Source organism: Kryptolebias marmoratus, linkage group LG20 (genome assembly GCF_001649575.2).
Source record: "Kryptolebias marmoratus isolate JLee-2015 linkage group LG20, ASM164957v2, whole genome shotgun sequence".
Taxonomy (NCBI): Eukaryota; Metazoa; Chordata; class Actinopteri; order Cyprinodontiformes; family Rivulidae; genus Kryptolebias; species Kryptolebias marmoratus.
The window spans coordinates 3,677,127-3,690,568 of record NC_051449.1 but is presented as its reverse complement, the minus strand read 5'-3'; the positions used below and the strand labels follow the sequence as shown (position 1 = coordinate 3,690,568).

The following is a 13,442-nucleotide window of genomic DNA, read 5'->3' as shown; positions in this document are numbered from 1 at the left end:
ACATGTTCTTATCTGATCAGGTGTTGTATTTAATTAATAAATACATAAATAAGATTTATAAATGTAAACAGAGAGCCTCAGATGATAGATTTGAGTTTGTTTTGTATTTAGTTTTGTTTTGCTGCCTCATTACTTTTTGTTATTGTTTCTTTCTATTTTAAATAAATTATTTTATTCGTGGAACTAGAATGAGTCTGCGCATTGGGTTTGCCGTAATCGCTACACATCCTGACTGAAACTCTTACTGCTCTTACTTCCTTTTTTTGACATTCAACATAAAATGGCTGCAGTTTGTCTCCTGCTCCTCGTTGCTCTACTGGAATTAGCTAAAGGTAATATTTTATAGGATTTTTCACAAATAATGTGTTATTGTAGTAGCACTACATCATAAACCTGTTAAGTTGTTGACTTTATAAATTAGAAGGAGACACAACTCAACTGAAACGAGTCACAGTTAAAAGTGTTTCTCTTGTTCCTGTTTTCTCTATAATGTGAAGTAGTTTAATCTAAAACACTTTATTTATGGAATAAAATTTAAAATACAGCAATTCCTTTGACTAAATTATGGTTTTTAGATTACTGCTGCCCACCAGTCCTAATTGTATCTGGGTCAGCAATTTTTTAAATTAACCTACAGAAGAACAATAACTAAAAGAATTTAGATGATTTTAATAAATTCTTATTGTCAACAGACTGCAGCACAAGGGTCCAGATTTATTCTCATATTCTTGTCCTTGTGCCAGAAATACAAGTCAGTTTTTGTGTTACAGTACGTTTGTGTTTAGATTCTGATATTAAAAGGTAAAAGTTTACTGGAAAAATAAATCCGTATGAAACTACACATTTGTAGAGTTTGATTCAAACAAAAAAAGTCCCACAAAATAACCTTTGATTTAACTATAAAGCCTCATGTATTTGAAGTTTAAGAGTTTACTTTGATTTAACGAGGACTCTTTGAAACTCTTTTCAAAATGGCGCTTTTGGGCAGCTGTAACATGCAGCTTCTTGTGAAAATGTGCAACTCTGCTTCTCACAAACAAACTCAAAGTCTGTCACCAGTTCACTTCTCTTCCTGTTTCCTGTGCATGTAGCACCTATACTGTGCGTGCTAACTGTTTCCTAAATGAAAGTGATTTTGTTACGATGGAGCTTCATATATATTCAGACTTGACAGTTTAATTGTGATCAAATTACTTGCTAATTGAACAGCTTTCACACTGTTCTTTGTCATAGATATTTGTGATTATGCCTGTATTTCTAGCATACTTTTTCACACAATGGATGACATGATAGATTGTTGGTAGGACAGTTTCACAAAAAATTGGTTTGATCAGTAAACCAATGATAAGTAATTTTGTGTGCACATTGTAGAATAAAAATCTTTTGCATCATCTTGCAACATCTTTTTATTCATTTGAGAACTAGAAAGCTGTGAAAATAGTTTCTCTTAAGCTGCCGTAATCAAAAAATAAGTTAACTAACATTTGTTTTTAAATAAGTCAAGTCACCAGAAATTACATATGAAGCCAGTGTACACACAGCCAGGAAAGTTTTAAAAAGAGTGGGGAAGTGCAGTGACAGGAGTTACCACGGTTATCCAAGGTAAAAGAAGAAAACAGGAATCAAATCATGCAACAAACTGTTCTACTTCTGACAAATAAATATTTGGATCATAACTTTGAAGTAAAATCAGTTTGAGCAGAAATATTTAAGAATACTTCTGAAATTCAAACATGTTCAAGTGGAACTTAAAACTTTGTTCTTGAGCAGGAGGTTTTTAAAAAATGAGAAGTTAAAAGTGCAATACCCTTATTTGTTTGTCTCAGAGCGTGTGTGGTTTAAACAGGAAAAGCTCGGAGAGTAACCGCTCTGACAAACCACTTTTAGTTCAACCTTTTAGAGTCAGAGAAGCGAGCAGCTACAAACTAAGAGTCGACCATGTCTTTGTTTCTGATGCTGCTTCTGCTGATCTTTACTGAAACTACAGGTAAGAAATAAATGCTCTCTAAATCTTCTTCTTCTTTCAGAGGTCTCCACATCGAGTCATCCTCCATCTAACTCTGTCTTCTGTGTCCTCTGTCCTCAGTCCAACTCCCTCCATGTCCTCTTTGACTGCATCCATATATGTCGTCTTTGTCTCTAACATCCTTCTGTCCCTCCACTGCACATGTCCAAACCGTCTCAGTCTCTAACTTTATCTCCCAGTCCTTCAACCTGTGCTGGACCTCTGATGAACTCATTCCTAATCCTGTCTGAATAAACGCTAAAAAACAAAATGCTAAAGTAGTAAACGACATAAAGTTGTTTTTTACAGGTAATCCCACAGTCACTAATAACTCTGTTCAACCAAATGAGTTATGACAGCAGGTAAAGAGATTATCACAGATAAGGACACTTCCTGTAAATGTAAAACTATGAGGAAATTTATCAAATGATCGCTAAGTGATGTTAGCATAAATATTAGGTGAGAATTTACGTCAATGTTAAGTGATCAAAAAACAAAAAAATTTTAAAAGATTAAACAAAAAAGTGTCTCACATTAAAATATTTCTACTAAAAATAAAAAGGGAAGTGACATTCCCAAGATGAAGAAACAAAATTGCCAAAATAAAAATGACACTTCTTCATTTTTTTCTTCATTATGTCTCTTTTCACAGAGTCCAGTGCTGTAACTTCAGTGTTTCTTCATTTGAGAACTAGAAAGTTTTAAAATAAGAGTTTCTGTTCAGCTGCTATAATCATAAAAAAATCATTAAAAACTAAGCATTTTTTCAAACTCTTTTTACCAAATCAGGTCAACAAGACAAGGATTTGTCTCATTTTCATTTCTTGCTGGTTTATTTTAGACAAAATTTGTTAAAAATTGAACTCTACCACTTTATAACCAACTAAATACATTTGATTATTTTGTACTGATTGTGTCAGAGCTAAAGTGCATAAATTTGGTTGTATTTAAAAGTTATATGTTGTGTTTTATTCATATTATGTCTTCTGTTTTAAAGGGTCCGATGCTGGGACTTCAGTGTTTGTTCAAACTGGAGGAGATTTAAACCTTGATGTCACAGAAAATGATGTTCCCAAAGATTTTATTATTTTTTTATGGAAGTTTGGAACAAAAGGTGTAGTTGTAACATTTTATCCTAATAAACAACCACAAGTTCAAAGTCCTTACACTGGAAGAATAGAGTCTTTTGAGAACAAATTCTCTGTGAAATTAAAGAATCTACAGAAGAAGGACAGTGGAGTTTATATTGCACGATTGACAACTGCTGAAGAACAAATACTGACTGAATACAACGTTACAGTTCAAGGTAGGTTTCTTTATCCAAGATTTTAACAGAGAATTATATTTATCTTGCTTCTAAAACTTTAAAGATACCAAAACCTCAACACATACAGTAAAGAATCATACTGAGAACCCCAAAATCCAGCCTGACACTGAGCTCGATCAACCAAGTTTATTTTAGGAGAGAAACTAGTTGGAGTCAAGAACACAGGAATCTCTGAGGAGGGAGATAACAGGTTAGTGGCTATAAAAGAGTCAGAAACTAATGAGACTCAAAAGAAAAGCCACAAACTTTCTCAAGAACTGAATGAAGTTTTCGATCTGGAGCTACTTTAGTTTACTTATCCAATGTCAGGCAGAAATCAGAGGTCAGGGCACAGAAAACAGGTCGGCGTTCAGAGATCAAAAGCTTGGCAGAAATCTGACAGGGGAAGATGAGGCAGGGGAATCCAAGGCACAGAAACAAGGAGATCAGACATGGATTTCATGCTGGACGTTTACTTCCTAGAGCTTTCAGCAGTCTGGTGGCGAACAGAAAGCTGAGGATGGTTTAAATACTGCAGCTCACAGGTGAAACAGAAGGTGGGCGTGGCAGGACAGGGAGGAGACAGACACGAATCATGACACATCCAGAACAATCCCAACATTGTTTTGGCTTGAAGCCTTTATCATGATCATCCACATCCTTAATGTCTATAAACAAAAACACCATCAGGACTAAGACATGGTTGCTCTATAAAATACAAATATTATGTAAGTTTTGACCTCTTTGACCTTTTTTATCTTCTCAGCATTTCTAAAACTTCCTTTGTACGTTCCTGCCTCAGATCCAGTCTCTCCAGCTGATCTGACAGTTGACTCTGTGTCCATCACTCCTGACTCCTCCTCCTGCAACCTGACGGTGACCTGCAGAACAGAGGAACGAAACATCAGCAGAACCTTTAGTTGCATCAACAGAATCTGTAATCAGGAACCAAGAGATCGATCTAAGGTCCCAAACCTCAGGGCTCCTCTCCATATGTACCTGTTGAATGAAACAATTTTCTGTAACCATAGCAACCAGGTCAGCTGGACTGAAAGCAACAAAACAATTCAGAAGTCCTGCACAGGTAAGACTTTATGACTGGAAGAGAGGAGCTTAAAACTGTTGAAGCCTGATAAATATATTGATAATTTATCATTTTCAGAAATAAAACAGATTCCCTTCATTTATTAATGTATTTGTTAATAAGTGGGACAATTGTATTTCCTTAGAGGAAATTGGTTACTGAGATATGTACAATCCAGACTTGTACTTTTTTTAGTGGTACATGAATGTAGTTTTCACAAAATGATTGGTCTCTTGACAATTTCAGCGTATGGTTATCTTCATTCACAAACTGAATTCCTATGGAAAGAATGGGATGCATTAAAAAAAATCTGTTCTTTCTTTTTGTTTCAGCTAAAACCAGAAATCGTGATGGGCTATCTGTTGCCATCGTAATTTTTCTTGTCATTGTAGCTGTAATTGCTGTAACTGCTGTAGCATGTTATTTGCGAAAAAGAGGTAAGTCTAACTTTACATTAAATCTTAAAAGAAAATAGTATTTGCAAAACTATAAGACCAATCCGACTGTTTACTGCTTATATCTAATATAAATAACTAATATCTTAGACCGCTTCAGAAAACTACACATGAAAGTCTATCACTATTATGTTACCAAATCATGTTTCAAACCCTTGTGTAACCCTCTGCAGGCTGTTTTTTTAATATAATTTGTGTTTTCACAATACTCCTTTACAGACTTATTTGAAGAAAACAAAAGAAACTCAGTTAAATTCTGTTTTATTATCATTGGCATGCCTGATAATAGGGGAGATATTTAGGCAATATCTGTACAGATTGCTGTTTTTAAGCTGAAAACACTGACAAAACATTTTTAAATGTCTTTTCAAGACTGTTTTATCCTAAATTAAGAATTGTTTTGCTGTCAATATAGGTATCCCATTTAATCCTCCTCAACTTCCACGCCTTCTCCACATAAGAGGGAAGTTCAGTTCTGTAAAATCCAATCATACACTAACATCTACAAATTAACAATGCTTTTCATTTCATGCTGTAAATACTTTTCACCATACAAAATTCACTGACAAAAGACAAAAACAAGATGAAGTTAACTCAGTTTGTCTGATCAGGGAGAGATGTACATCAGTATTTGTCAGAACTGCTATTTGTCAGTAAAATCATTTTAGATCTTTATCAGAAAACATCTTATTTAATTCAGTGTTATTATTTGAAGAAAGAATTAAGTACTCACAAAACTGTACATAATGTAGACACAGCTGAACTTACTTGACTGTAAAATTAAACACAGCATGATAATTTAAACCCTGAAAAAGAAAATAAAGACTAAAGGAAGTCATTGTGCATTTCTTTGTATTTGACCTGCAGATAAGAGAGAGAATGAAGACAACACAATATATGCCACTGCTATGGTAAGTGTCAGTATTTTTTATTTATTTACAGTAAATCTGAAGAAGAAGAAGGTGACGATGAAAACTTTTTATAGCCATCAATGCTTTTGCAATTAAAGAGGATCCAGATGCAAAACAACTACTTAAAGATTATCAGGCTTCTGGAAAACTGCACATGATTGTGTTGAATACAGCAGGTGTTTAGCATTTTAGATTTATAATTAATCTAAACTGATACCTTTCTCTTGTGTACAAATATTTTTCTCTATTTGAAGTACACAACTTAAGAGTTTTAAGAGTTGAAAATGTCAGTTTGGTATTCCACGTCTCCTGGCTTGAATAAAATACTTTTACCGTTGGTGTATTTTCTTTCTGCTTTGTTTCTATTTATTTACTCAAGTAAATTTAACTACTTGTGACTTTATATCAAGCCAGCAGTATAAATCATCTTTATCACTCTTGTATTCATCGATACATGAATGTGTAAAGGTTTGGGGTGATGGGGTGAATACAGAATGCTGACTTACAAAACAGAAAAAAACACTTTTACACACCTTTTTTTTTTAGGCTTCAGACAACCATACTCAGAATGAAAGTCCTGCTGATGATGCTGAACATCCCTCTCCCATCACCACCTACAGCGAAGTGAACCCCACCAGGATCAGACCTGCTGAGACAGAAAGTAAGGGCATGCCAGAGAGCCTGTATGCACTGGTACAAAGACCCGCTACGTAAAAAACAAGTTTCCAGAAAGTGCTGGGTCGATTCTAGTCACCATTTGTACACTTTCAAAATTAATACTGTTTTTTTTTTTCATGGGTAAAAGTAATAAATTACACCTTCTCCTTACTGTAATTAACCTTTTTGTATATTTATTTTTCAAATAACAGTTAAAGATAAAAGGTTCCAGGGGACAATCTGTACCCACTCAGTTCAACAGTATTGTTTTCTTTTGTTATAGTTCACTGTGTTTTTCATGGATTGTGCTTTTTATTTAATATTTTTTTGTTTATATTCATTTTGGATGTAGTTGTTTAGAAGTTTAGGCTGTTCTTCCATCGGTCAGCTACCTATCTTATTTCAGTATACCCAGGGCGAGAGATAAGATGTGTTTATCTCAGCTGATTACCACAAACAAACAAAAACCTCAAACTTTAAGTCACATTTCTTTGAAATATTATTATATTTACATTTCGGGGTCATTGAAAGGAGCTTAAAGCCTGACTTGTAGATGAATTGTTAATAGGTGAAGAAAAAGGAAATTTGTATGTTTTATTGACCTGGTTACAAGGAGCCAAATGAACTGATTGCACAATTTTAGTTTAAGACAACATTCATCAGTATTATTCAAGTTTCCAGTCACCCATAATATGTACGTATATATACAGTTTATATAGTTTTGATACTTCATTGAATTTAGCTTGAAAGTTATTGTTATTGCTGCTGAACATGCCATTTTTTAGTCTCATAAGTTCTTTTGTATGTGGCTGCAGCTGCTCAACTTGATGTAAATGACTGAAAAGTATTTGGAGGGAGGTCGTTCAGCAGATCCTTCTTCTGTTAATAGAAGTCCAGTTGTTTTTTGTTTTTTTTAAACTTTTTTGGATTTATCGTGTCCTGGATGACTGATAATCCACATCAGCATTCAGATGATATAATTAAACATTATTAAAGGACTGCTCCACAGAGTTACTCTGATTTTTAGGATAAAATCTTCGTGTTTTGGTGACTTTGGCTATTCTGGCTTTTCCACTTTGAGTGATGGCACTGATGTGAACAAATTTAAAATCTTTTGACTACTTTGATTTGCATTTTATATTACAAAGTCAGTATATTGACATAAGTTATTTGCAAGAAGAGTGGTATTTATTGAAATGTGTTTTGCTATAATATATTCCCAATATTTTAATAAAAAGTTTCTCATATACCAGTGAAACCTTTTTTTGTTATATTTTGTTGATAAAATGTTATTTTATAGATTGTAAAGACTGTAAATCAAATGTTACTTTAAGATCTGCACCTAGGTCTCAGGTTATTTCTACAACATTTAAATCTGACCGGCAGTATGTCACAAAGAAAGACTGTAGAGCTTTTGTGAGTAAAAACTTTCTCACAGATGCATCTTGATGCACTTCTTCCGTGATCACTGTTAGGTTTCAGTGGTGTAAAACCACAGAAACTTCTCATCGTCCCACGAGTACACTTTGTAAGATTATTTTCAGCCCAGAGTCACTCAACATCACATGGTCAACTGAACAAAAACTAAAATCCTTAGATAAATATTAGACATAAATTTTATTTTTTGCATTTTGAGTACAGATCTTACAAGATAGTATACTTGAGTGTTACTACTATCATTGCTGTAACTTTCTCAGACTAAAACAACACTTCATACAAGATATATACACTATATTTTTAATTCTGTAATATACAATAAAAAAGAACAATTCAGAGGTTAATGTACAACACAGCTGTATTTTTTGGTTCGTTGCTGGAACTCGTGTTGAACATTTTGTGCCCACTTCATCTTAGCTACTTCCTTTCTCAGTTTTATTTTCACATTTCCTTATTATCTCTCTGTGTGTGTGACACACTAAACATAACTATGAACTAAAAATGTTTCCCTCGCATATACTGTCTGTCAACAGTAACACCAATAAAACAAACACATTATTACTCCAAGAGTGATGCAGATACATTTATGCAACTTAGGTAAGCACAATTAAACAAAACAGAAATGCTATCTTTGATGCTTTTACCCTTTTATGCATAGTGGTCAATGATCAATGGACAGCTATTTAAAAGCCATTTTCTTGTAAATTTATGGGTTTTTATGCTATAAATACGCTCAGACCACCAAAGTGGAGACTTGTTCAGTACACTGCCATCTACTGGCCATGCACTGCAAGTGCAACAAATTTTTCTCTCATTCAAGATGATTTAAGAAAATAAAAATAAATTCTTTACAAAAATTTTCCCGACCCCATTTTTTTGTGCCCTAAAAATACTTTGGAAAACAAATTCTGTCTGAAGTCATAATTCATGCATGAAAGGGTTAAAGTTTTTACCTACAGTACAGAAATTAATAAAGAACTGTTTATTCTTGCTTCCTGAACTTCTCCACGAGGTGAACAGAGACGACAGCAGACACCATGATGATCAGACCGACAGAAAACACAACTATCTTCACCAGGAAGATGGAGTCTCCAGAACGAGCTGCAGGACAAAAAAATATTATTTATTATGTGATAAATACACTAAACCAGACTGTCATGCAACATTAAAACACAAAAGATCTAAAAAAAAAAGAAAAAGCTTCAAATAAAAGCATCAAATCTTCATTTTTGTTTAAAGTATCTCTAATTTTCTTTAATTTTTAAATACTATTCATATCAAACATAACATTGAATTTTTTTTTTCCCCAGACTAAATATTTTTGAAGTAATTCAATGAAACTTCTAAATGTTCTGTATATACTGAATTTATTACTTGCTTTATATACTTTTTGCTTCTTTCATATTTTGTTTATCATCCTGTCTTTTCTTTTTCGGCTGCTCCCTTTTGCAGATTTTACCATTTGTCAATTATTTTATGCCTCATGCCCTTCCTGACACAGACTGAACTCAAGGACTTTCCAAAAACTTTAAGAACTACTGAAGAAACAACTTTAAAAGATCTCAAAGAAATGTATTTCCTTGAAAGCACAAAGAATAAGAATAAAGACATTAGATGTGGTTTAAAACTTTTGCAGTTTTGTGTTTCTAAGCATGATGAAGGGAAAAGATGGAAGTGGTTACTTATATTAAAATAGCAGCTTTTCTTACAGGACCACTTTATGTTAAATTACATTAATGTGAATTACCCTGGTAATGGAAAAACTTATACAGAACATCTGTTGTTAATTTTGTAGACAACAAATGGTAAAGTTTTTAATTATTCTCTGTTAATATATATATATATAAAACCATAACCTGGATTGTAATAGCTGTAAGAAACTACATTTCTGTACCACTAAAAAGGTACAAGTCGGGATTGGAAACCTCTCAGTAACAATTTACTTATTCACTAAAACATTAATAAATGAAATTAATCTGTTTTATTTCTGAAAATGATAAATTATCAACATATTTATCAGGTTTTCAACAGTTTAAAGCTCCTCTCTTCCTGTCATAAAGTCTAACCAGGGCAGAAGTCCTGAACTGTTTTATTGCTTTCAGTCCAGCTGACCTGGTTGCTATGGTTACAGAAAATTGTTTCATTCAGCAGGTAGACATGGAGAGAAGCCCCGAGGTTTGGGACCTTAGATCGATCTCTTGGTTCCTGATTACAGATTCTGTTGATGCAACTAAAGGTTCTGCTGATGCTTTGTTCCACCGTTCTGCAGGTCACCGTCAGGTTGCAGGAGGAGTCAGGAGTGATGGACACAGAGTCAACTGTCAGATCAGCTGGAGACACTGGATCTGAGGCAGGAAAGTACAAAGGAAAGGTTTTAGAAATGAAGATAAAAAAGGTCAAAGAGGTCAAAACTTACATAATATTTGTATTTTATAGAGCAACCATGTCTTAGTCCTGATGGTGTTTTTGTTTATAGACATTAAGGATGTGGATGATCATGATAAAGGCTTCAAGCCAAAACAATGTTGGGATTGTTCTGGATGTGTCATGATTCGTGTCTGTCTCCTCCCTGTCCTGCCACGCCCACCTTCTGTTTCACCTGTGAGCTGCAGTATTTAAACCATCCTCAGCTTTCTGTTCGCCACCAGACTGCTGAAAGCTCTAGGAAGTAAACGTCCAGCATGAAATCCATGTCTGATCTCCTTGTTTCTGTGCCTTGGATTCCCCTGCCTCATCTTCCCCTGTCAGATTTCTGCCAAGCTTTTGATCTCTGAACGCCGACCTGTTTTCTGTGCCCTGACCTCTGATTTCTGCCTGACATTGGATAAGTAAACTGAAGTAGCTCCAGATCGAGAACTTCATTCAGTTTTTGAGAAAGTTTGTGGCTTTTCTTTTGAGTCTCATTAGTTTCTGACTCTTTTATAGCCACTAACCTGTTATCTCCCTCCTCAGAGATTCCTGTGTTCTTGACTCCAACTAGTTTCTCTCCTAAAATAAACTTGGTTGATCGAGCTCAGTGTCAGGCTGGATTTTGGGGTTCTCAGTATGATTCTTTACTGTATGTGTTGAGGTTTTGGTATCTTTAAAGTTTTAGAAGCAAGATAAATATAATTCTCTGTTAAAATCTTGGATAAAGAAACCTACCTTGAACTGTAACGTTGTATTCAGTCAGTATTTGGTCTTTAGCAGTTGTCAATCGTGCAATATAAACTCCACTGTCCTTCTTCTGTAGATTCTTTAATTTCACAGAGAATTTGTTCTCAAAAGACTCTACTCTTCCAGTGTAAGCACTTTGAACTTGTGATTGTTTATTAGGATAAAATGTTACAACTACATCATTTGTTCCAAACTTCCATAAAAAAATAATAAAATCTTTGGGAACATCAGTTTCTGTGACATCAAGGTTTAAATCTCCTCCAGTTTGAACAAACACTGAAGTCCCAGCATCGGACCCTTTAAAACAGAAGACATAATATGAATAAAACACAACATATAACTTTTAAATACAACCAAATTTATGCACTTTAGCTCTGACACAATCAGTACAAAATAATCAAATGTATTTAGTTGGTTATAAAGTGGTAGAGTTCAATTTTTAACAAATTTTGTCTAAAATAAACCAGCAAGAAATGAAAATGAGACAAATCCTTGTCTTGTTGACCTGATTTGGTAAAAAGAGTTTGAAAAAATGCTTAGTTTTTAATGATTTTTTTATGATTATAGCAGCTGAACAGAAACTCTTATTTTAAAACTTTCTAGTTCTCAAATGAAGAAACACTGAAGTTACAGCACTGGACTCTGTGAAAAGAGACATAATGAAGAAAAAAATGAAGAAGTGTCATTTTTATTTTGGCAATTTTGTTTCTTCATCTTGGGAATGTCACTTCCCTTTTTATTTTTAGTAGAAATATTTTAATGTGAGACACTTTTTTGTTTAATCTTTTAAAATTTTTTTGTTTTTTGATCACTTAACATTGACGTAAATTCTCACCTAATATTTATGCTAACATCACTTAGCGATCATTTGATAAATTTCCTCATGGTTTTACATTTACAGGAAGTGTCCTTATCTGTGATAATCTCTTTACCTGCTGTCATAACTCATTTGGTTGAACAGAGTTATTAGTGACTGTGGGATTACCTGTAAAAAAACAACTTTATGTCGTTTACTACTTTAGCATTTTGTTTTTTAGCGTTTATTCAGACAGGATTAGGAATGAGTTCATCAGAGGTCCAGCACAGGTTGAAGGACTGGGAGATAAAGTTAGAGACTGAGACGGTTTGGACATGTGCAGTGGAGGGACAGAAGGATGTTAGAGACAAAGACGACATATATGGATGCAGTCAAAGAGGACATGGAGGGAGTTGGACTGAGGACAGAGGACACAGAAGACAGAGTTAGATGGAGGATGACTCGATGTGGAGACCTCTGAAAGAAGAAGAAGATTTAGAGAGCATTTATTTCTTACCTGTAGTTTCAGTAAAGATCAGCAGAAGCAGCATCAGAAACAAAGACATGGTCGACTCTTAGTTTGTAGCTGCTCGCTTCTCTGACTCTAAAAGGTTGAACTAAAAGTGGTTTGTCAGAGCGGTTACTCTCTTGAGCTTTTCCTGTTTAAACCACACACGCTCTGAGTCAAACAAATAAGGGTATTGCACTTTTAACTTCTCATTTTTGAGAGACAAATTTCTAGGAGCTCAGTCAGATCAAGATAGTGCCAACATTTTACCGTAAAGCAAAAGGATCAAAAATGTATCATTATTATGTATGATCAACAATATTATCATTTGTATTGTATGCATGTCAGGGGTTTTCCTCAATTAAGAATGCTGATCATACTTTACTGAACTGTATATTTCTGCTTCTTTAGGAGGCAAACAGAGACGACAGCAGATCGGAGCTCAAGAGACCTGGTTTTGTTTGAAAAAGAATATATAAAATCATACTGTGATGCTACTGTTACGGCCCCAGGCCTCTTGAGACTGTGCAGGTTCCTTTTTTTGTACAGATGTGAGAGAACACCTACCTGATTGGCTGCAGGAAAGCAGCAACATCATTGGACCGGCAGAGGAGTGCAACCCAATCAGAAACTGATGAGGCCCACCTGCACCACCATAAAAGGCTCCTGAACCATTCTTCCAGTGGGACAGCTTGCAGCAAGAGGCTTTGTTCAGCTGCTCCCCACATTTGTTTGTTTGCAAACTTCCTGGTACCTAACTGTTTTGGGCAGCCTTCAGAAACTTTGTTCTGCTGACCCATTTTGGTTCTGCTTTGCTTGACTCTGATTTTGCCTGCATCTGCTTAAGTTTGAAGCTTGTTTGGGAGGCTAGGTGCTCCCTTGTGTGATCTGTTTTTTTTTTTTCTTCTCTTCCCCTTTTGGGTTACTTGGTTTTATGATAGATTGACTTGTAATTGGGTTTAGGTTGTATTGTTTTGGTTTTGTGGAACCCTTTTTTGTAATAAATCACTTATGCTCCACTTTTTTCTCTGGATGCTTCTTTATGTTGCACCCCCTGAACCCCTACTAGACCGGGGGGGGGGGGGGGGGCGGCAACACAAAAAAAAAATTAAAAGACACAATAGATT

At 34.8% G+C, this 13,442-nt stretch overlaps 2 protein-coding genes across 3 annotated transcripts; one reads left to right on the top strand and one right to left on the bottom strand.

Moving 5' to 3' along the window:
- The first annotated feature begins 263 nt into the window (after positions 1 to 263).
- On the top strand, positions 264 to 7,676 carry LOC108232810. Of its 2 annotated transcripts, none has more exons than XM_017410855.3 (7): positions 264 to 332; positions 3,003 to 3,311; positions 4,114 to 4,395; positions 4,728 to 4,832; positions 5,266 to 5,313; positions 5,718 to 5,761; positions 6,308 to 7,676. In XM_017410855.3, the coding sequence occupies exons 1-7, from the start codon at positions 281 to 283 to the stop codon at positions 6,473 to 6,475; spliced, it is 1,008 nt and encodes a 335-aa protein (XP_017266344.1). In that variant the 5' UTR covers positions 264 to 280; the 3' UTR covers positions 6,476 to 7,676. The 2 variants fall into 2 exon arrangements, with proteins under 2 accessions (XP_017266344.1, XP_017266342.2); XM_017410853.3 differs by lacking the exon at positions 264 to 332 and adding an exon at positions 1,843 to 1,987.
- A 292-nt stretch (positions 7,677 to 7,968) lies between these two features.
- Positions 7,969 to 12,505, bottom strand: LOC119618066. The gene is made up of 4 exons (XM_037982020.1): positions 12,325 to 12,505; positions 11,000 to 11,308; positions 9,922 to 10,200; positions 7,969 to 8,956 (listed from the first exon to the last, which is right to left on the bottom strand). The coding sequence occupies exons 1-4, from the start codon at positions 12,371 to 12,373 to the stop codon at positions 8,838 to 8,840; spliced, it is 756 nt and encodes a 251-aa protein (XP_037837948.1). The 5' UTR covers positions 12,374 to 12,505; the 3' UTR covers positions 7,969 to 8,837.
- Positions 12,506 to 13,442: the final 937 nt, after the last annotated feature.